The sequence below is a fragment of the Schistocerca gregaria genome, chromosome 6 (genome assembly GCF_023897955.1).
Source record: "Schistocerca gregaria isolate iqSchGreg1 chromosome 6, iqSchGreg1.2, whole genome shotgun sequence".
NCBI classification, from domain to species: Eukaryota; Metazoa; Arthropoda; class Insecta; order Orthoptera; family Acrididae; genus Schistocerca; species Schistocerca gregaria.
The window spans coordinates 388,884,003-388,907,320 of record NC_064925.1 but is presented as its reverse complement, the minus strand read 5'-3'; the positions used below and the strand labels follow the sequence as shown (position 1 = coordinate 388,907,320).

The following is a 23,318-nucleotide window of genomic DNA, read 5'->3' as shown; positions in this document are numbered from 1 at the left end:
TTTATCACTTCATGATTGCACTGTTCTGGCTGACAAATGTTATAGTAACACTACATCTCAAAAGGGGGGAGGGATATGGTGTAGTGGCTGGGGAGAGAAAATGTGGCAGGGAGAGGTAGGAAGGGTTGGAGAGAAGTTTCAGTTGAGTAACAAACAATGTAAGGAAAAGACAGATTGCTACTTGCCGTAAAGATGACATTTTAAGTTGCAGACAGATACAAATAGGAGACACTTACATATTAGATTTCACCCACAGCCTTTATCAGAAAAATAAGTAAGCACACATACACACACACACACACACACACACACACACACACACACACACACACACACACACACACACAAATTTCATTCACACAAGCAAGCACACCTCAGGCACTTGACTGCCATCTCTGCCAGCTCGGACCAGAATGTCAACTGTTCAGTAGTGCAGCAGTCACAAGTCTGATTTCTCCTGAATTTACTGTTGTATGAATGGCATGAAAGTTGCAGTATCTGGATGAGCAGAATTACCTGCATCCAAGCGCAGATGTGAATGAAAGTGTGTAATCTTTCTTTCATGCCCTACCATCCTTCATGTAATATGTTCTAAATGCTTCATAATGAACTGTTTCGGTCAAAGATGTTTTCAACATTCTGTTTTTATATATTGAATGAAACAGTCTCAATAATACACAACACTGAATTTCAGTATTTGTTAAGTTAATGCAACAAACAAGTACCACTATTAGCTGTGAAATATATTCAAAGGCTGTTTGAAGGCAGGTGCTCATAGACACAAGTGAATAATTATGAATTTGAGAATGAAATTCAAAATGTTTGAGACACACTATCTCTGTAAACACACAGTTTATATTTGTACTGGGTAAACTGTTTGTGAGAACTCATTTTCCCATAGCTGACACTGTCCACTGCATGACAAAATAGTCACATTACCGATGTGAAGATTCCACACTACACAGAGTACACTGTTGCGAGTATGATGAACAGTAGACAGTAGAGCAGAAAGCATAAGCGATCAATAGCTATTGCTAGAAGAATCCAGTTAACTTGATGGCGTCGATGTGAGGATGTACGTGTCAGAACACGTCGGCTGTCATCACCAATGCTCACATTGCCCCCGCTACTTGAAGCTTCAATGCTGCTGTCTTCCATTCCTGAACAGCTCTCATGGCGGTCTTCTGCTGATGGTACCTGTGGGTGTACAGTTGGGTATGAAATGTTAGTTACTAACTAGGTTCTCTTACCTGTATTTTGCTTAGAAATTATATCAATTACATAATGGAATTTAGTACAGCATAATGGATAAACAACAAAACAAGTTTGTTATCTTAAATGTTCATAAGTCTTTATATCAGACCACATAGATGAGGACTGTCTGCAAAGAAGCCAAAACATTGGTAGTTTTAACTTACCATAACAAAATTATACAGCCAGGTAATTTTATTGAAAAAGTTCATTAAATGAGAGATTTGTTCTGCTTGCAGTGCTGTCAACAAAGGGCAGTAGAATCAGTATGTCAGGCATGTGATAGACCACTACTAATCATATAACTAGTGGAGAAGTTGCTCTTTTGCAATGACCACAATCATATTTCAGATGAAATGACATGGATTGCTTCTCTATATCTGCAGCTAAATCCATACTCTGAAATCCACTGTGAAGTGCATGGCAGAAAGTAATTCTCTTTTTGCACATACAGGGATAGGAAAAACAATACAAACACCTATACTTACTTGGGAATGGTTTATTAATAAGAGGTTGGATTCCAATTTGTCAATAATACAACTGCGATTCTTCTTGGAGTACTGGCATATAGTGAATGTATAGTCTCCAGAGGAATGTTATGCCATTTTTCAATCAGAGCCTCTTGGTCTGCACTCCAATACCGCCCACAAGGGTTCGATAATGTTCGAGTCAGGGTATGGTGCTGGCCAGGCATGATGCTGCAGTTCAGTAGCATGTTCCTCATACCACAATTGTGCTGTCCTAGCTGTGTGAATGGGTGCATTATCGTCTTGAAATGTGGCATCACTGCTGGGGTACAACATTTGAATCATGGTGTGCACTTTACCTAAAATGTTCACGTAATCATTGGTTGTAACACGGCCTTTAAGAGTAATGACGGGACCAGCAGAATACCAGGATAGGGCTGCCCACACCATCACACTTGCACCTCCATGCTTAACTTTTGGAATCAAGCAATCAGGATTGTAGGCTTCTTTTTGTGTTCTCCAACCGTAAACCCGCCCAATATTGGAAATAATGAGAATGTTGTCTCGTCAGACTATATGATGTGTTTCCATTTATCAGTCATCCAGGATTTATACTCCTGACAACATGTTTTACACTTCTTTGTGTTGGTTGTCATCACTAATGGTTTTGGTATAGCAGCTCATCCATGAATATTTGCTTTATGGAGTTCTCGGCAGACAGTGTCAATATATAAGGAGTCTCAAAGATGGCTATTGAGCCCTGAAGTCACTTTTACTGCTGTAGTTTTGTGTTGATCAAACAATGGCTGAAATCTTTAACTGTGAAAGTCTTATTGTTGTGCCTATCTGTGACTCAGGATCTCTGCTATGTGGTTAGTAACAACTTTCCTTTTTAAAATGTAGTTTTGTGTTGTTTAGACACAATTTGTGTTAGCATATTACAATCTCTGTCTTTTAGTTTTGATTGGTGCCAACTATTACGTTTACACAATGATGCTATGTGTAGGCTGCCATGACTGTTGAAACAGTTGCTCTTGAGATATTCAGTAAGTTAGCTGTCTTGGTTACTTATGCTCCAGCTTATCAGCCCCCCCCCCCCCCCCCCCCCCCAACTCTGTTAGGTCTTTCATTGCACGTTGTTCTCAGCCTCTGAATGCAAGTACAAAGTGTGCACTACTCGTAAACAACCTGCGCTGATGCCTAGTCCATACTAAACATGCACGGTCCAGCATAACATGTGCCTTACCTGTGTTGTAGACTGTCAAAAATAACCATATCATTAGTACCACTTTCACATAATTTTGCCTATCCCCTGCATTTAGCCTCTTTCCAGTTCCATTTTCATATGGAGCACAAGAAGAATGGATGCTTAAATACCACAGTGCATACTGCAACTAGTCCAATACTGTCTGTGTAGTCATTACAGGAGCAGTACATAGGAGGCTGCAGAATGTTGCTAGAGCACTGCCTCTATTAATATTTCTCCTTGAAAGTTTCTAAGCATGATTTTTCAATGCAGTTGATGTCTCACTTCAAGCATATTTCAGTTGTGGTTTTTCAGCATATTTTTAATGCTCTCTCTTGAGCCAAACAATCCTGTGACTATTGATACTGCTCTTCTTTGTAAGTGTCCAGTATCCCCTGATAGTTGTATTTGGTAGGGGTTCCACTCAATAGACTAGTATTCTAGCCTGGCTCTATACTGTAGGATGAAAGATTAGTGGCAAAGAAACCACTTAAAAGTTATTAGTTAGGAAATGTATTTCCAAGAGTGGTTTGATAAATGGTAAATTTCTCATACAAAGTTGCCTGTTTGGCATTTTCATATGAGGGGCTAGGTAGCTGTCTAGAGTAAAACTGAACTGAATGAAACTCTTTGCTTCTTGATTAATTAATTGAAACATGTTTAAAGAAGCACAAAAGATGAAGTGCACTTGACTGCTCACATATCACTGAATAGGAAAGCACTGAAAAACTTAATGTTGTGGTAATAGAAGGTCACAGAATAAAGGTGACTCAACTGAATGAACACACTATATCTTGCACATAAAACTAGGTATGAAAAATCCACGTCAACAATTGCTGTCTTAAGAGTAAATCTTTTGACTGATGATATGCTTTAGTTTTTCCAGTGGACTTGACAACTGATGTTATCATTTTGTTAAGATGTTATTGACTCAGGTCTTTTGTGCAATTTCTGCATAATTATTGTGAAGTAGTGTTGACGCTGTGCTATTATTTATAGCTGTTTTACTTTCAATGTGCAATTTTGTTCTATGGCTTTGCCAGCCATGCAAATCCTTACAGCATTTTATACTTCAGTGAATGAGATGACCAGCAAGTCTTAGTAAATTTCATGCAGGATATCACAAGAAATTCTTAATTTTATCCATTTTTGCTGGATGTTAAGTTGTGGCTGTATCAAGATTTTGATAGTTGTTTGTCAGCTTCATTCACAATGTTCACCAAAGTCTGTAAGATTCCCAGACAAGTTTTTCCTGATATGAGTGTGATCAGTTGAAACACATAATGTGTATAATACTGTGACTAACATGATTGAATACTGTGGAAACAGACAAATAACTTACAAAATAAATGCTAGAATTGAAACCTCCAGCCTCGTTTATAATGTTTTCTAAACTCCTTATTCCTTAAATGTTTTCATTAGCTATTATTCCAGGTTTTGTGCTCCTTGCATGACTGATGCCCATTCCTATAATTTGGCTTGTTTACAAGAAGTCTTCAACAGTAGCTGTAATATATACATTTTGTTTGTCCAGTGCTCACCAACAATTGTTGAAGAGCAACTTATAATTGGCGTGCTGCTCAGATTAACTACATTAAAATTTTTGTATCTGTCCTTAGGGAATAATGTGTATTGAAGTGATTAAAAACTTCTCAACAGACTTTCAAATAAAAGCTAAGTTTTGGTTTTAGTTTATACAAATATTAGTGTATTTATGCAATTACTCATTTTGTACACATTAGTGTTTACCAGATGTTGTTGTTGTCAGTCTCAAGACTGATTTGGTTTAACTCTCTATTCTAGTCTATCTTATGCAAGCTGTTTTTGTCATTCTGACGACTGGTTTGGTCTAACTCTCTATTCTAGCCTATCTTATGAAAGTCTTTTCATATCTCCATAATTAGTGCACCCTACATCCTTTTGAATGCCTTACTGTATTCAAACAACTACATTTACATCACTACTCCACACTTTACGCTTAAATGCTAGATGGAAGGTTCACAGAACAACTTTCATATTATTGCTCGAGCATTCCACTGTCCAGTCCCACATGAGAAGAATTAACATCTAAATCTTTCCATGCAAGCTCTGAATTCTAGTATTTTATTATGAAGGTCATTTTTCCCAATGTAGGTGATTGAAATTTATTGAAAAAATCTTGCCGCAATGTGAAGCATCTTTGTTTTAATGATTAACACCTCAACTCATGTATCATATTGATGAAACTCTGTCCCTTGTTTCACGCTAATACAAATTGAGCTGACCTTCTCTAAACTTTTTTGATGTCCTCCATCAACCCTATTTAGTAAGAAGCCTGTACTGTGCATCCATACTACAGAAGAGGATGGATAAGCATAGTGCAGGCAGTCTCTTTAGTAGATTCGTTCCATCTTCTAAGATTTATGCTGATAAAATGCAGATTTTGGTTTGCCTTCCCCACAACATTTCCTATGTTATGGTTCTAATATAAGTGCTTTGTAGTTGTTGTCCTCAAGTATTTAGTTGAATTGACAAACTTTAAATTATTACAGTTTGTTGTGAAACCTGAGATTCAAAAGGTACTTTTTAGTACTCAACTGGAGGACTTCACACTTTTTATTGTTTGGGGTCAATTGCCACTTCTGCACCATTCAAATATCTTTTGTAAATTATTTTGCAGTTTTTTTTTGCTCATCTGATGACTTTAGTAGGCAGTAAACAACACCATGAACTGCAAACAATCTAAGAGAGCTGCCCAGATTCTCTCTTAAATCATTTATATAGATCAGGAACAGCAGAGATCCTATAACACTTCCCTTGAGGAGCACCAAATGTCAGTTGTATTTCAGTCAGTGACTTGCCATTGATCACTACCAGCTGTCAGCAAATCACGAATTCAGTTACAGGACTGAGGCAACACTCCATAGGCATGCAATTAGATTATAAGCCACTTGTGAGGAACACTGTTAATGTCTTCTGGCAATATAGAACTATGCAAACAACTTGAGAACCCTGTCAATAACTCTCATTACTTCTGGTGAATAAAGAGCCACTTGTGTTTAACATGAATGATATTTTCTAAATTCATGCTGGCTATGAGTCAACAGATTATTTCTTCTGGGTATTTCATAATGTTAGAACACAATATATGCTTCAGAATTTCATTGAAAATTGATGTGAGTGTTATGGGTCTATAGTTCAGCAAATTACTACTACACCTACATCTACATGACTACTCTGCAATTCACTTTTAAGTGCTTGGCAGAGGGTTCATCGAACCACAATCATACTATCTCTCTACCATTCCACTCCCGAACAGCGCGCGGGAAAAACGAACACCTAAACCTTTCTGCTTGAGCTCTGAGTTCTCTTATTTTATTTTGATGATCATTCCTACCTATCTAGGTTGGGCTCAACAAAATATTTTCGCATTCGGAAGAGAAAGTTGGTGACTGAAATTTTGTATAAAGATCTTGCCGCGCCAAAAAACGTCTTTGCTGTAATGACTTCCATCCCAATTCGCATATCATATCTGCCACACTCTCTCCCTTATTACGTGATAATACAAAACGAGTTGCCCTTTTTTGCACCCTTTTGATGTCCTCCGTCAATCCCATCTGGTAAGGATCCCATACCGTGCAGCAATATTCTAACAGAGGACGAATGAGTGTAGTGTAATCTGTCTCTTTAGTGGACTTGTTGAATCTTCTAAGTGTCCTGCCAATGAAACACAACCTTTGGCTCGCCTTCGCCACAATATTATCTATGTGATCTTTCCAACTGAAGTTGTTCGTAATTTTAACACCCAGGTACTTAGTTGAATTGACAGCCTTGAGAATTGTACTATTTATTGAGTAATCGAATTCCAATGGATTTCTTTTGGAACTCATGTGGATCACCTCACACTTTTTGTTATTTAGCGTCAACTTCCACCTGCCACACCATACAGCAATCTTTTCTAAGTCGCTTTACAACTGATACTGGTCTTCGGATGACCTTACTAGATGGTAAATTACAGCATCATCTGCGAACAACCTAAGAGAACTGCTCAGATTGTCACCCAGGTCATTTATATAGATCAGGAACAGCAGAGGTCCCAGGACGCTTCCCTATGTCATTTCTAGTCTGTTGCTGTAGCCTGTGCAACATTCTAATTTTTAGGTAAGGATCTTTTTTTCAAATGAGCAGTTTATATGATTGCCAAAAATGGAGATATTTCATTGACACACTCCAAAACGAATTTAATGGTGTGCAATCTTGTCTTTATTGTGTGACTTAACAACATTATGAAAAGGATAGTTGCTACTCACCATGTAGCAGAGATGCTATGTCGCAGATAGGCACAACAAAAAGACTGCCAGAAAGTGAGCTTTTGGCCAACATGGCCTTACACACACACACACACACACACACACACACACACACACACACACACACACACACACACAAACCACAATCTCTGGTTGCTGTGGCTTCAGCAGTCAGAGACAGTGGTCATGCTTGTATTAGTTGTGCCCTTCTGTGACTCAGCATCTTTGCTGTTATGGCGCAAAGTCAAGTGCTGGCACACCAGTTGGGAACGACAGGGAAGAGAAGGCTGTGAGAAGAAGTCAGCCAATCACATGCTGTCCTCCAGAACGACAACATGATAGCAGTGGCCACCATGTGAAGAGGACATAGACGCCGCAACCAACTGGTAAAAGCCAGTTCAATAGCAGCTTCAAGATTAGCGACTTCAATAGCAGCGTAAACAATAGTCACTTCACTTGTACTCTTTACATAGCATAGACTTGGGATTGTCTATACTGAAGAAGATTGATCATTTTACATGTTGTCCTTTGCTTGCAACTCATCTGTGTGCTTGCCAAAGTTAAGTTTACTTTCACATTTACCTTTCTTATAAGGCTACACTTCAGACAATGTGCACCAAGCTGCTTAAACCATTCTATAAACAGGCGAACAGAATTAAGTCATGCCCTTGGTGGTATTCACGGCATGAACATCAAGATTTCCTGTCCAGACAAGCACAGTGTTAAGCTTGTGGCATTAAATGTCACAATTTGTATGTTTGCAGTGGAACAAACATAAGAATTCTGCCCACTCACATAATTTCCATCACAAGGCCCATGTAATCAATGCAGTGTATTAAAAGCCTTCTGCAGGCATTAGCAAAACTCACAAGCAGTCAGTTTCTTCAGTGCTATGACACTCCAACAAACGTTTTGTTCATATGCATATTAGTGGAAAAATGTGAAATTTCAATTGGACATGAGCACCTCTGTTAAATTTCTCAATCATAACACATATGAACTGTTAGGCTCTCTATGCCTGTCTAGAAGTAGCACACACCTGACGGCTTATAATGGACAAGGCATTCTAGTTCTTAGAAAATGTACCTTGCCTGTCATGTATTGCTCGCATATGCGATCTGTGACTTTCACTGTGCTACAATTCTGTGACTGTGAGAGCATATTTGGCCTTGATTCATTTGATTTATTTGGCTTTCAAATTCAGGACAATGTGTTGTCAGTGTCTGCATTCAATGCAAATGACAGTGTAGCTTGCTGAAAGAATTCCTTGAACTCTGTTCTGAAGGTTTAGTCAAGGCTAACAATTTTGTTGCACATATTACTATGAAAGACAATGCTCAGCTGAAATTTTGCAAGGCCAGAACTGTTCCCATAGCATTACGGGACAAGGTGCCTGTTGAAGTTAAAGAATTGCAAGAGAGCGGAGCTATTGCACCCATACAAGCTAGTCAAAGAGCAAGGCCACTGGTTTTGCTCCCCAAACCTTCAGGTTGCATTCACCTCTGTGTTGATTTAAGTCTACAGTCAACACACAAACTGTGATTGATACTTATCCAAAGCCACCCACAGAGGACAGCAGACAGATTAGGCACTGGACACGGCTTTTCAAAAATTGATTTGTACGATGCATATCTTCAAATACCATTAGATGAAGAATCTCAAAATGTGTGTTGTCAACACTCACCCTTCAGTCACATTTGTTAGCCATATGTGATCTGCCAGTTTCTTGCAATGTCACAATATTGCAGCCAGTCTTACGGGGAAAGTGAACAATTATATTCGGTTCATATTGAAAACTGCACAAATTGCAGCTCCATTGTATTGATTGTGTCAGAAAAATTTCCCCTTTGTTTGGACAAATGAGTACCAAGAAGCTTTTCAAAAACTTAAAGATGCATTTCTCAGTGATGGATGCTTGGTTCACTTTGATCCTGAGAAACTAGTTGTAGTGCAAGTTGACACTTCCTCTTTTGAATCAGTGCAGTGCTTTCACACAGATTTGGTGATAAAGACAGGCCTCTTGTTTTCACATCAAAAGTGTTGTCCTGAGCTCATTGTAACTATTCACAAACGGAGAAAGAGGCATTGGCTACTAGGTATGGTGTCACCAAATTCCACCACTACTTGTATGGCAGAAAATTCTACTTAGTAAAGTCCTTGTTTCATCCAATGAGGAGGGTTCCTGTATGAACTACCCAAAAATTGCAAAAATGGGCTTTGCTGTTGTCTCAATACAAGTACAAGATTGTGTATCATCTGACAGGTCAACATGGTAATGTGGACGCACTTTCACATATTCCGATTGACACTGATTCAGACTATGATGCTTCTGCTGCATCTTGTTGTTATATTGATGCTCAGGGTTCTGAATTGCTTCAATCCCTTCCTCTAAACTATAGGAAAATCGCACAGGCCACGGAAGCTAGTTGAGATTTGAACATTTTGCTACAATACATTCACACATGTTGGCCTTGCTCATCACGTAGCATATAGAAATCGGTAGTGCACCGATGCTTTCCATGTCAGCATAGCCTCACTATACAGCAAGGTATGACTCTTGTTCAAAATGACAGTGGACAGTCAGGTATGTTGGTCCCTGAAGCTTTGCAAAACGAAGTGTTGCAATTACTTCACCATGGATGCTGGGGGATTGTTCATATGAAACAATTAGCATGTCAACACTGTACTTGGCAGGGTGTAGACACCTAAACAGAACAGATGACATCACAGTCGCATGCATGTGTGGAAGATCAGTCTGATCCACCACAAAAATTCTCTGCTTGGCCTAAGTCGCAATCACAATGGCAACGTGTGCACATAGACTTTGTGAGATCTTTTTGGAACACTTATTGGTTGATTGTGGTTGACTCTTATAGCAAGTTTCCTTTAGCTGTGTCAGTTAATTCGACAATGTCATGTAACACAGTTCAGGTGTTGTCTTGTATGTTTTGCCTCAATGGTTCACATGAAGTCACAGTGCCGGACAATGGTCTTCAGTTCACGTCACATGAATCTGAAACATTCTGTGAACACAATGGCATACAGCATCTAACTAGTGCAATTTGTATGTTTGCAGTGGAACAAACATAAGAATTCTGCCCACTCACATAATTCTCGTCACAAGGCAGCAAAGTATAATGTTTTGTCAGAACCTTCAAACAGAAGATGACCACACTTCACCACACACATCAGGGATCAAGCATTGCAACTGTTTTCCTGTTGTTCACATCCATGAGATGGACCATTGCCGGTGGAACTGCTTCATGGCCAACGCCATCGGACACCGCTTCACCTGCCCCAACCTCCTTGACATACGGTGCTGAAGGAAGACTGCAAGTATCACTTCGTGCCACAAGATGTTGTGTTTTTCAGGGTTTTTAGCAACAGCAGATGGTTGGCGTGAGGCGAGATTCTTTGTGGACTTGGCGCACGCATGTATCTCATTTCAGGCCCAGACAGATTGCAGTGCCAAAATCACAAAAAAATTTGCCACTGCCATGTGCATGGTGATCCTTCTGTATCTCTTCCCCCAGATTCACAGATCCTGAGGACAGTGCTGCCACAGCAACCACCAGAGGGTGACATCATGACACTGCAGGATGACCCAATGAAGACGGGAGCCTTCAACTCCTCCGCCTCCTCTCATCCTACCGATGGAGCTGGACCTGCCCATGCCGCAGCAACTGACACCTTCTACATATGAGTATGGTTCTCAGGAGATGGACACGTACCCTTCTAGGCATTTTCTGGGGACATTTCCACCAGACCAAAGGCTTTTGTTGCTTAATATAAATTTAAGTGTCAGAAAGTGTTTTCTGGTGGTATTTGTCTGGAGTGTAGCCTTACCTTTTTATTATTTCCTCAGTCCACCCAGCTAATTTTCAGCATTCTTCTGTGGCACTGTATTTCAAAAACTTCTATCCTGGTCTTAGCTGAACTGATTACCATCCACTTTTCAGTTCCTTACAAGAGTACAGGCATGGTTAACTGTTCTTCTACACTTGAGCTATTGTTGTTCTATAGAATCTTGCACAGACGTGTTTTGTGTTCCTCTCTGAGATGTAACACAACTGCCTCTTTATCTGACTGAATACTTTCTCGTCTTCAGTCTGAAGACTGATTCGGTGCAGCTCTCCAAGCCACTCCATCCTGTGCAAGCCTCTTCATCTCCAAATCACTGACATGTACAACCATTTAAACCTGCTTATTTATGCATCCTTTTGTCTCCCTCTACAAATTAGTGATTGCTTTCTGTCTCAGGGCATGCCCTATTAATGAAGCCTTTCTTCTAGTCAAGTTGTGCCAAAAATTTCTTTTTTCCCCAGTTCGACTGAGTATCTACTTGATCTACCCACTTAATCTTCAGCATTCTTCTGTAGCACCATATTTCTGTTCTCTTCTTGTCTAAACTGCTTATCATCCACTTTTCACTTCTGTACAAGGCTACATTCCTAACATGTAAATTTATGTAAATTGTTAATAAATTCCTCTTTTCCATAAATATGTTTTGTGCTGAAGCCAGTCTCTACTTTGACCATCATTATTTATTTTGCTGGCCAAACAGCAAAACTCACCAAGTGCCTTTAATGGCTAATTTTGTAATCTAATTCATTGCCTAATTTAATTCAACAACATTATCTTACCCTAGTTATACTTTTGTTCATCTTACAATGTTTTTTTCAAAACACTATCCTCTCCGTTCAACAAATTTTCAAAGTCGTTTACTGTCTCTGATAGAGATATAATGTTGTTGGCAAACCTTAAGAATTTTATTTACTTTTCCTGAAAATTGATTAGCTTTCGAAATTTCTCATTGGTCTTCTTTACTGCTTGCTGAATATACAGACAAAAAATATTGGGGAAAGTCTACAACCCTGTCTCACTCCCTTTCCTGTCCTTTGCCTGTTATAACTAGTCTGGCTTCTGCACAAGTTATAATAAACTTTTACTCCCTGTATTTTATTGCTGCTACCTTCAGAATGTAGGAGAGTTTACTCCAGAGAACATTGTCAAAAGCTTTCTTTAAATCGAGAAATGTTACAAATGTAGGTTTGTCTTCATTCATCTTACGGTCTAAGATAAGACAAGATCAGTATGACCTTAGTTGTTGCTACACTTCCCTGGGACCCAAACTGTTCTGCCCTGCCTCATCTTCTACCAGTTTTTATTCATTCTTCTTGAAACAATTCATAACTATATTTTGCAAACATGACTTATTACACTGATGGTCTGGTAGTATTAACACTTGTTGGCAACTGCCTTCTTTGGAATTGGAATTATTATATCCTTCCTGAAATCTGAGGGTATCTTGCAGGTCTCGTATATGTCTTGCATGCCTGTTGAAATAATTTTGTCTTAGCAGGCTTCCCCAAGGATCTCAACAATTCCGTGGGTGTGTTGTTTATTCTATGGGCCTTGTTTTTATTAGATCTTTAAATGCTTGAACAAATTCTTCTTGCAGTATCGTTCCTCCCATCTCGTCTTCACCTATTTCCTCTTCTCTTTCTATAAAACTATCCTCACATTTGTAACCCTTATATAAATCTTTTAAGTATCACTTCCCTTTTCAGCTTTTTGTACTTTGTTTAGTACTGGTTTGTCATTTGAACTCTTGATTTTTGAACAGCTGCTTCCCTTTTCTCTGAATGTTTCCTTAATTCTCCTGTAGATGGCATTTATTTTACCCTTAGACATGTATGTTTCTACAGTTTTGCATTTGTTGCCTTGCCATTCCTGTTTTGCCATTTTGCAGTACTCATCAATCTCAGTTTTCAGACATCTGTATTCCCCACTAGTCTGCCTCCTTAGTTGAGCGATCAGCATAGGTGGCTGCCTTGCAGAGGACTGGGGTTCATTTCTTAGTGTTGGCAACATTTTTTTTCTTGGCGGAAGGACTGGTGCAATGTGCACTCAACCTCATGATGACAACTGAGGAGCTACTTGAATGAGAAGTAGCGGCTCTACAGTCTGCAAAGTTGGCAAAACTCCATACTATATCAGAATGATGGCACAAGGCAGATGATGAGGTAGTGGCCAGTCAATGTCCCTTGAGCCTTCCTCATCTGGACAAGGAGCTCATGTTCCCTTTAGTCTTCTTCAGTTGCTGCATTTCTATATGATTTTATTTCATTAGTTAGACTCAATATCTCTTGAATTATCCAAGGATTTCTATTGGGCTTTGTCTTTTTGATCTTCTTCTGTCTTCACTATTTCATCTCTCAAGATGACCACTTGGTCTTCTGTTGTATTCATTATACTTTTTTGAGTCAATCATTAGCTAATGCTCCCTTTGAAAGTCTGAGAAATATTTGGTACTTTTAACTTATCCAAGACCCATATCCTTAATTTCATACCTTCCTGGATGTTTTCAGTTTAAATTTTCAGTTCATAACCAATAAATTATGGTCAGAATCCAAATCTGCTCCTGGATATGGTCTACAGTTTAAAATCTTTCAAGATCTGTGTCTTAACATTATGTAAGTTCTTTCAATCTCTTTATCTACTGTGGAGCTAGATGGCATATAAATTTGTACTACTGTGATGAGTGTCAGCTTTGTGTGTGTCTTGGCTACAGTAATGCTTCTACTATGCTGTGCATAGAAGCTTACCACCATTCCTATCTTGTATTCATCTGACCAGAAGTCCTGTTCTCCCTGCCAACACACTTCATTAATTCCCACTATATCCTTATTACACCATTCCAGGTATCTTTTTTAAATTCTCTAGCCCATTTATCCAACCAAACAATGTAACATTCCAGCATCATTCTGAGTATTCCCTGCCCAGAGATCTGAATGGAGAATTATTTTGTCTCTGTCTTACATTACCCTTGAAGATGCCATCATCATTTAAGTGTGCTGTAGAGCCTGCATGCTCCCAGGAAAAATAATGGCTGTAGTTTCCCCTTGCTTTTAGCTATTCACAGTATTAGTGCAGCAAGCCGATGTTGGATAATGTTACAAGACTAGATCAATCAATCATCTGGACTGTTGTGCCTGATACTACTGAAATCTTAGTGCTTCTTTTCAGGAATTATAAGTTAGTGTGGCCTCTCCACAGTGGCTGCAGTTTCGGCTATCTGAGTTGTTGGGGTACACGAGCTATCCCACCTCATCAAGGTCCACGATTCGTGAAGGAGAGTGGGGTCTGTTTAGAACATTTAATCTCCTAAACATATAAATCTGTCTACTGGTTTTAGTTGCCCCTAGTAGTTTAATCATTGGTGCTATAACATGACCACTGACAGCAGTTTCACTATTGTCATCCTTGAAGAGGTCAGGTCGGTTTGTTGCCATTAGGTCCAATATATTTTGATCATGTGGGTGTAACTATTTATTCTAGGTAGTTTTCAGAGAAGATTTAGTAATGTTTTGCAGATTGTCTTATCACGCCCACCACCGATGGAATTAATTATGCCAATTGATTGTTGGATGATTAAAGTCTCTGAGAGCATTACTAAGGAATATTCATATATTGAATTGAGGTTTTCTTTAAAGTTTTCAGCTGTGTTAGGACTGAGTCTGCCTGGGGAGAGAAAGTCTTGCATAAATAATTTTGCTTATGGTTTCAGTTTCTGTTTTGGTGGATTTAGTTTTCTCATGTCCTGTGAATACCATAGCCCCTCCATTTCCCTTAACCATATCCAACAGTGCACTTCTATTTACCACAAAAATTTAACTGCTGTCGATTTCAGGTTTCAGCCAGCTTTCTGTAAGTGGTATTATGAGTTCTGCTGCTTTATAGGACTGTTTCAGACTCTGTGTCTTTGTTGCAAAAGCTTCAGGAATTGATCACTAGGATTTTCATCATTTCATCTGTGAGGGCCATTTCTTTAAATGTTCCTACAGCTTTTCTTATCTGGAATGTGAAATGTAGCAAGTTTGGACCAGTCCACCTGTGAGTGTAGTTTCAGCTCTCTGAGACTGTAGATGTGTGTGCAAGTTGCGCTTGTGCACGTGTATATGTGTGTGTGTGTGTGTGTCTACTGCTGACAAAAGCCTTAATGGGAGAAAGCTATGATTGTGTGAATCTTTTTGTTGCACCTATCGCACGTCAGCATCTCCGCTATATGGTGAGTAGCAACTTTCCTTCTCTCGTATTGTTACATTCCACCCATATTGTTGTACCCCTATTGATAATTATATTTTTCCCCTTTATATTTCTACTGTGTCTGATGGATCATGCTGTGTGTATATTACATATATTCAGAACAGCCACAATACTGTACATGAATATCTCTCATTAATTTTTTTTTTTCAGTTGATAATTTTCAACCTGCTGGTTTCAGTGATATACTCAGTTCTGTTTAAAGCTGTGTTCAATAAAAGTAATGCATAACTGAAATTACTATAACAGCATTTACTGGAGATATTTGAATGAGCATATCATTAGTTTTGAGAGGACTTGTCCACTCAGTAGAAGTCCTCAATCCATGTTTTCCAGTAACTATCTTTGTGTGTCCAAAAACTAACTAACTTATAATTTTAATTTAAGTTTGGACATACGCAAATTTATTTTTGCTTTTGAGCAATTATATTTGCTATATCCTTCAGTATTCAGTTAAGTCATTAATCAAGAATTAGTATAAAGGTACATAATTTCAAACATGCAAACTGTACTTGTAGATAGATAATTCACAGCAGAGGCATAGAAAATAGTTCTGTAATTTTTTTACTTTGTAACTAACCATATGTTATGTAAACTAAGTTGTTTTTGGAACATATATCTCATCTGCAAAAGTAAATTCTTACCTTACACTTTTATAAATTAATTTGTATCTACTGAAGCCATAATACATCATTTCACCTATCGACAAATATTCACCCCGTCCCAGACAACCTGCAGTTTTGCCTGGAAATTGTGGTGGCAACATCATTTAGTACCATGTATTGTAATTTATTCATGTCTCTGTGTCAGTCTGTGAAGTAACCACCTGGATAACATCTCAGTGAAAGTTCATGGCTAGGATTATGGAAAGAGTATCAACATTTGTACTTAGCAGCCACCAGTTTAATTTATCTGTGAGAGTTTGTATCCTAACAAAGAGATAGAGGGGCTGGCCAGTACTTACCTCAGCTCAGTACAGCCGATAGAAACACAAGAGCCGGCCGCGGTGGTCTCGCGGTTCTAGGCGCGCAGTCCGGAACCGTGCGACTGCTACGGTCGCAGGTTCGAATCCTGCCTCGGGCATGGATGTGTGTGATGTCCTTAGGTTAGTTAGGTTTAAGTAGTTCTAAGTTCTAGGGGACTGATAACCACAGCAGTTGAGTCCCATAGTGCTCAGAGCCATTTGAACCATTTTTTTTGAAACACAAGAAACAACCGAAAATTTAAGTTCCTAGCTTTCGGAATAAATGTTCCTCCATCAGGGAGGAGAGAGGGGAAAGAAAGGGAAGAAGGGAAAGTGGATTTAGTTACTCACAACCCCTCTCTCCTCCCTGATGAAGGAACATTTATTCCGAAAGCTAGGAACTTAAATTTTCGGTTGTTTTTTGTGTTTCTATCGGCTGTACTGAGCTGAGGTAAGTACTGGCCAGCCCCTCTATCTCTTTGTTAGTAATTGTTTCACATCTTTATATGAGATTTTCCATTAATTAGTTAGAGTTTGTATCCTCTCATATCAGATTATATAGTGAAATGTATGAATGTCAGTCCGCCATCAGGACTGTTTCAGTTCACATCTATGTGTCCTTCAGTATCTTTGTGAACTTCTTTGATTGAGACAGACAAGAACTATGTTTTATTAGTTTGCACTTTATAATTTTGTTACCGCCCTGTGCCACATTATATATATATATAACGACGATGTAAATAAAACAGAAAGAAACTTCCACATGGGAAAAATATATTAAAAACAAAGATTCCAAGACTTACCAAGCGGGAAAGCGCCGGCACACAGGCACATGAACAAAACACACAAACACACACACAGAATTACGAGCTTTCGCAACTGGCAGTTGCTTCGTCAGGAAAGAGGGAAGGAGAGGGAAAAATGAAAGGATGTGGGTTTTAAGGGAGAGGGTAAGGAGTCATTCCAATCCCGGGAGCGGAAAGACTTCCCTTAGGGGAAAAAAAGGACAGGTGTACACTCGCACACACACATATATGTCTGCTTGTGTCTGTGTATGTGCGGATGGATATGTGTGTGTGTGTGCGAGTGTACACCTGTCCTTTTTTTCCCCTAAGGGAAGTCTTTCCGCTCCCGGGATTGGAATGACTCCTTACCCTCTCCCTTAAAACCCACATCCTTTCATTTTTCCCTCTCCTTCCCTCTTTCCTGACGAAGCAACTGCCAGTTGCGAAAGCTCGTAATTCTGTGTGTGTGTTTGTGTGTTTTGTTCATGTGCCTGTCTGCCGGCGCTTTCCCGCTTGGTAAGTCTTGGAATATATATATATATATATATATATATATATATATATATATATATATATATATATAGTGACTATGTTTATATGAACTATGGTTAGTGGAAGAATGAGGTCTATGATATGTATTGTCACTGATTGTATGGACTGGACTGATTTTTGTGATTTATGAAGAGAAGAGTTAAGAAGCTGGTCACAGTTCATAAAATCAATTTAAATTTAGTAAACATTTGAAAAATTGAAACTAAAAACAGTGGTGTAGTGTCCGTTATTGTTTAACACCATTCAATACCCATAAAGTTTTCAGTTTTGAGGTGACAAACTTGTGGTATTACTGAGAAGAAGAGGCTACAACTAGGTTAGTACCATTATAAATGGATGGAGAGTCATGTAAACTAAGGATAAAAAATAAAAAATATTCAAAACTCTATGGTGTGAGTCCCAAGAAGTCACAGGATCCTTGAATTCTCTGGATCAAGCCTTCTACTTGGCTCAGAACCAGAGAGTCTGAATCAGTTCTGGAGCAGTGCTATATTAATGACTAACACCAAATACCATAAATGATCATCATCATCATCATCATCATCATCATCATCATCTCAGCCTCTTCCCACATCATGTGGGGTTGGTATTGCTCCAAATACCATTAATGATAATCTATATATATTTAAAAGACTGCTAATAAACATATTAGTTAGTATAAGAGCACCTACTTAAGAAAAAAATACTACTGCTTTACTACTGGTTTTCCAATTACCTTGTATGTTTATTACATTTATATAATCATAAAATACTGATCTATGGAAAATATTTAGCTATGTACCCCAAGACTGAAAGTATCTTGTTCTGACAAAGGCGTTGTTGGCCGAAAGCTTATTTTGTGACAGTCTTTTTGATAGGAATAATAGTTACACAAGAGGGAATTCAAAAATAACTAGAATAAGTAGTATAGGAAAGTTCTGGCAGTTGTACAATGTAGACTACTACTGTTAACAGTTAATAGACTGAGGAATGAAGTGTGATTTTATAATGGAGAGAATATACCTGACAGTATTCTTCTCAAACGAAAGTGTGGTGACTATCGCACACGTCGATCACAGCCGATGCTTAAAATTCGCACCAAGCACAGAGATTATTCTCCACAGTTCGCACGGGAGTCACAGAGAAGAGAGCCGTCGACTGTGATTCTCATACCTACCTGTTTACTCTTTCAAATATGATCGAAGCAGACTAAATCAATTAAAATTTGTGCCGCGGCCGGGACTCAAACCCGGGTCTTCTTGCTTACTAGGCAGATATGCTACCACTACACCACCGAGGCACTATGGCAGACGTAGCTGCACGAACTACCTAGGTCGAGTTCCCTCCCCAACACAAACTTTAATTCATTTTCCCTTAATACCGTCACTATTGCCAGGGCTCGCCGGTATTGGCGAGCTACCCAGCATTGGACGTAGCGGGACGTCTGCTGTACCATATGGTGATCTCCTCAGATCTTATAATTAAATGTGTCCTTTGAGACTCCCGGCACAAATTTTAATTGATTTAGTCTGCTTCGATCATATTTGATCATTATCGTGAGATAATAACGAGACGGGAGTCTCAAAGGACACATTTAATTATGTTTACTCTTTGTTGTTGATTCTCTTTTATGTATTCTCTTACTTGGCAACCTGTTATATGTGAAAGAAATAAAAAGAAACTTGAGTTCAGACTCCGTTCGTTTCCCATTTCTAACTGTGTTTGCGTGGGTACACACCTACTTACGCAACATTGGTGACCCTGACTGCAAAACAAACAGCAGATACAGATATGGACACGCCAGCAGTGTCAAGACTAGTGGTTCGCTTACCACCCTTTGGCCACACAACCCAATGCTGTGGTTCGCACAGGTGGAAGCGAGATTCACGTACGCGGGAATAACTGCAGAAAAAACTACGTTTTCCCTTGTAGTAACCCAACTCGATCATCGTTACACAAGTGAAGTTCAGGATATCATAACAGCTCCTCCGACAGAGAATGCGTATGAATGGTTAAAGACTGAAGTGAAACGACGCTTAGCCCTTTCTGAAGAAGGTAGAATCCAGCAAGTATTGATGCAAGAAAAAATCGGTGACTGGAAACCTTCGCAGTTCCTGTGCCATCTCCACAGCAAGTTGGACCCCAGCACGATTCCAGACAGCTTTCTGCATACCCTGTGGAGTTCCCACCTGCCACTGCAGGTAAAAGCAGTTATCGCCACGCAGAACGAGATGTCACTGGACACTGGACGCGGTAGCAGAACTCGCCGACCATTGTTGTAGACATACCTGTCAGTGTAGCAGCTGCATCTACTACGGTGTCTCGGGCGGATTACGATGCACTAACCACCATAGTAATTTCACAGTAGCAGACGTCACAGAAGCAATACTAGGAGCTGATTTCTTATCACACTTCAGACTGATAGACAGTCTCACCAACCTATCAACGGCTTGTTATTATTGTGACACAGACTGTACCAGTATTAAGTTAATTCAAATCGCAGACGCAGAGTACCATGCAATTCTAGCGGATCTCTCCTAATTTCACAGCAGCAGACGTCACAGAAGCAATACTAGGAGCTGATTTTTATCACACTTCAGACTGACAGACAGTCTCACCAACCTATCAACGGCTTGTTATTATCGTGACACAGACTGCACCAGTATTAAGTTCATTCAAATCACAGACGAAGAGTACCATGCAATCCTTGCGGATCTTTCTGAATTAATGAAACTGCCAGGAGCACCGCAGAAAGTGTTGCACGATACAGTACACTACATAAAAACCACGCCTGTATCATGTCGACCTAGGAGACTAGCACCAGAACGCCTCGCTATAGCTAAAGCTGAATTCGAACTAATGCTTAAAGAAGGAATTATACGCCCATCATCCAGTCCATGGGCGTTGGCCTTACACCTCGTACCAAAAAAAAAGGTGTAGCCTGGCGTCCGTGTGGTGACTACAGAGCACTGAACGCCAGAACTATTCTGGATCGTTATTCTGTACCTTTGTTAAAGGACTACAATCACGCGCTGCACGGCGCCACAGTCTTTAGTGTGCTAAATTGCGCAAAGGCCTATACACAAATTCCTGTAGTGCCAGAAGACATACCAGAGACCACCACAATAACACCCTTTGGATTGTTTGAAAGTAATTTCATGACGTTTGGTCTGCGAAATGCCGCACAGACATGGCAACGTTTTCTGGATTCTGTATTACGAGGATTGCCCTTCTGATTTGCCTACCTGGATGACGTTCTCATATATTCCACAAACAATGAACAGCACAAGCAGTATTTAAAAGAAGTACTCCAACGCTTAGAGAAGTTTGGAATAGTGTTAAATACAGCGAAATGCCTGTTTGGGCAACCTGAAGTGGAATTTCGAGGTCATCGCATATCTGCTACAGGTTCAGCATCCTTACTCAGAAAAGTTGAGGCTATTCTACACATGTCCAAGCCTACTACGGCCAAAGAATTAAGAAGATACCTAGGCATGTTAAATTTTTACAGAAGGCATTTACCACGGACAGCTAAACAGCAGGCACTGTTAAACGCGTTATTAGCCGCCCCAAATGTTCGCAGCAATGCAACCATACAATGGACTGAGGAATCTGATGCAGCATTCGAAGTGACACGTCAGGGCCTGGCTCAGGCCGCACTGCTGGCACACCCTAAACTAGAAGCACCTTTGGCACTGGTGGCGGACGCTAGCCAGTTTGGTGTTGGTGCAGCCCTGCAACAATTGGTGGATGGCGCATGGCAACCTTTGGCACACTATTTGCACAAGTTGTCACCAGCACAACAACGCTGGAGTGCTTATGATAGAGAACTTTTGGCTATATATTTAGCAATCAAACACTTCAGACCACAAGTCGAAGCTCGTCATTTCGCAATTTTTACCGATCATAAGCCCTTGACTTACGCATTCAACAAGAACAGTGACAAATGGTCTCCAAGGCAATATTCTCAATTGGAGTTCATAAGCCAATTCACCACAGACTTACACCACATCTCAGGTTTAACTAACATGGTAGCTCATTGTTTGTCATGAGTATCCAGTATAACACAGCCCTTAACTATGGCAGAACTAGCACAAGCCCAGCAGGAAGATGATGAGCTAAATACCCTGTTGAGTGACAACAACACGGTGTTGAAGTTACAGCTAGTTGACGTGCCTGGGGAAGACATACGACTACATTGTGACGTACAACTTGATCGATCACGCCCTTACGTTCCAATCACACATCGCAGAAGAGTGTTTGATTGCCTCCACGGCCTATGTCACCCCGGTGTTTGAGCAACAACCAGACTGGTGTCCAAAAGATTTGTATGGCCAGGAATAGACCGCGATTGCCATAACTGGATTAGATCTTGCCCACACTGTCAGCTATGCAGCCCATGCGCCCTCCAATCGGACAATTCCCGGATGTAAAGGCACGCTTCTCGCACATTCATTTGGATGTCGTAGGACCTCTTCCACCATCAGATGGTAATCGCTATCTGGTAACAATCATCAACAGGTATACACGCTGGCCGGAAGCAATACCTACCAATAACATCTCAGCGGAAACTCTGGCAACGGCATTCATGTCAACTTGGATATCGAGGTTCAGCTGCCCACTCCATATAACAACTGATAGAGGACGACAGTTTGAATCAGAACTATTCACTCAGTTAGCAAGATTCTGTGGATACTGCCATCACCGCACCACCGCCAACTATCCGACAAGCAACGGGATGGTAGAAAGATGGCACCGTACCTTAAAAGCAGCCCTCATGTGCCACGGTACTAAATGGATGGAAGCATTACCCATTGTACTGTTAGGTCTTAGGACGATCTTTAAACCTGATGTGGACGCCTCCCTGGTGGAGTTGGTCTACAGAGAAACAATATGTCTGCTCGGAGAATTCGCTGACGACTCAGGGGTACCGAACGCAGATGACCAGTCAGAATATTTAAAAGGATTGAGAGAAACGGTCAAGAAAATCAAACCTGCAATAGCGTCCAGACATGGAGCCCCAATAACATTCATGCACAATGATTTAAAAACTTGAACACATGTATTGTTACGCACAGATGGCAGCAAACCACCACTACAACTGCCATACACTGGACCTCATTGTGTGATATGCAGAGATGCACACACCCTAGACATAGTACTGAATGGGAAACAAGCCATCATATTGCTAAGTAGAGTGAAAGCTGCTTATATACTTGAAGACACTCCGGCGATGTCAGCATCGCGCAGCGATCAGCACAAGACAACGATGCAGAACCCCACTCCGCTACCTCTGCAGTCGATAAAACAGCAGCCTCAATGCACCACGCCTTCTGGCAGACAACTGCACTTCCCTGCCCACTACAGAGAGGAACATCCGAGCTCTGCTCTCACCAAGAGGGCTCATGTGGTGACTACTGCACACGTTGATTGCAGCAGACGCGTAAAATTCACGCCAATCACAGAGATTATTCTCCACAGTTCGCATGGGAGTCACAGAGAAGAGAGTTGTCGACTGTGATTCTCATACCCACCTTTTTACTCTTTGTTGTTGATTCTCTTTTATGTATTCTCTTACTTGGCAACCTATTATATGTGAAAGAAATAAAAAAGAAATTTGAGTTCAGACTCTGTTAGTTTCCGATTTCTAACTGTGTTTGCATGGGTACACACCTTCTT

The 23,318-nt window shown here is 40.1% G+C and overlaps 1 protein-coding gene and 1 non-coding gene across 2 annotated transcripts in view; both read right to left on the bottom strand.

Annotated features, from left to right (window-relative positions):
- Window positions 1-626: 626 nt before the first annotated feature.
- The window catches only part of LOC126278411 (acetylcholine receptor subunit alpha-L1-like), a 194,481-nt gene continuing 171,789 nt past the window's right edge, over window positions 627-23,318 (bottom strand). The window contains exon 9 of the mRNA XM_049978518.1: window positions 627-1,197. Within this exon, the coding sequence (XP_049834475.1) occupies window positions 958-1,197 (240 nt within the window). The 3' untranslated portion in view covers window positions 627-957. The remainder of the gene's footprint in view (window positions 1,198-23,318) is intronic.
- On the bottom strand, window positions 18,868-18,939 carry Trnat-agu (transfer RNA threonine (anticodon AGU)). The gene has a single exon. It is a non-coding gene; the product is annotated as a tRNA-Thr (tRNA).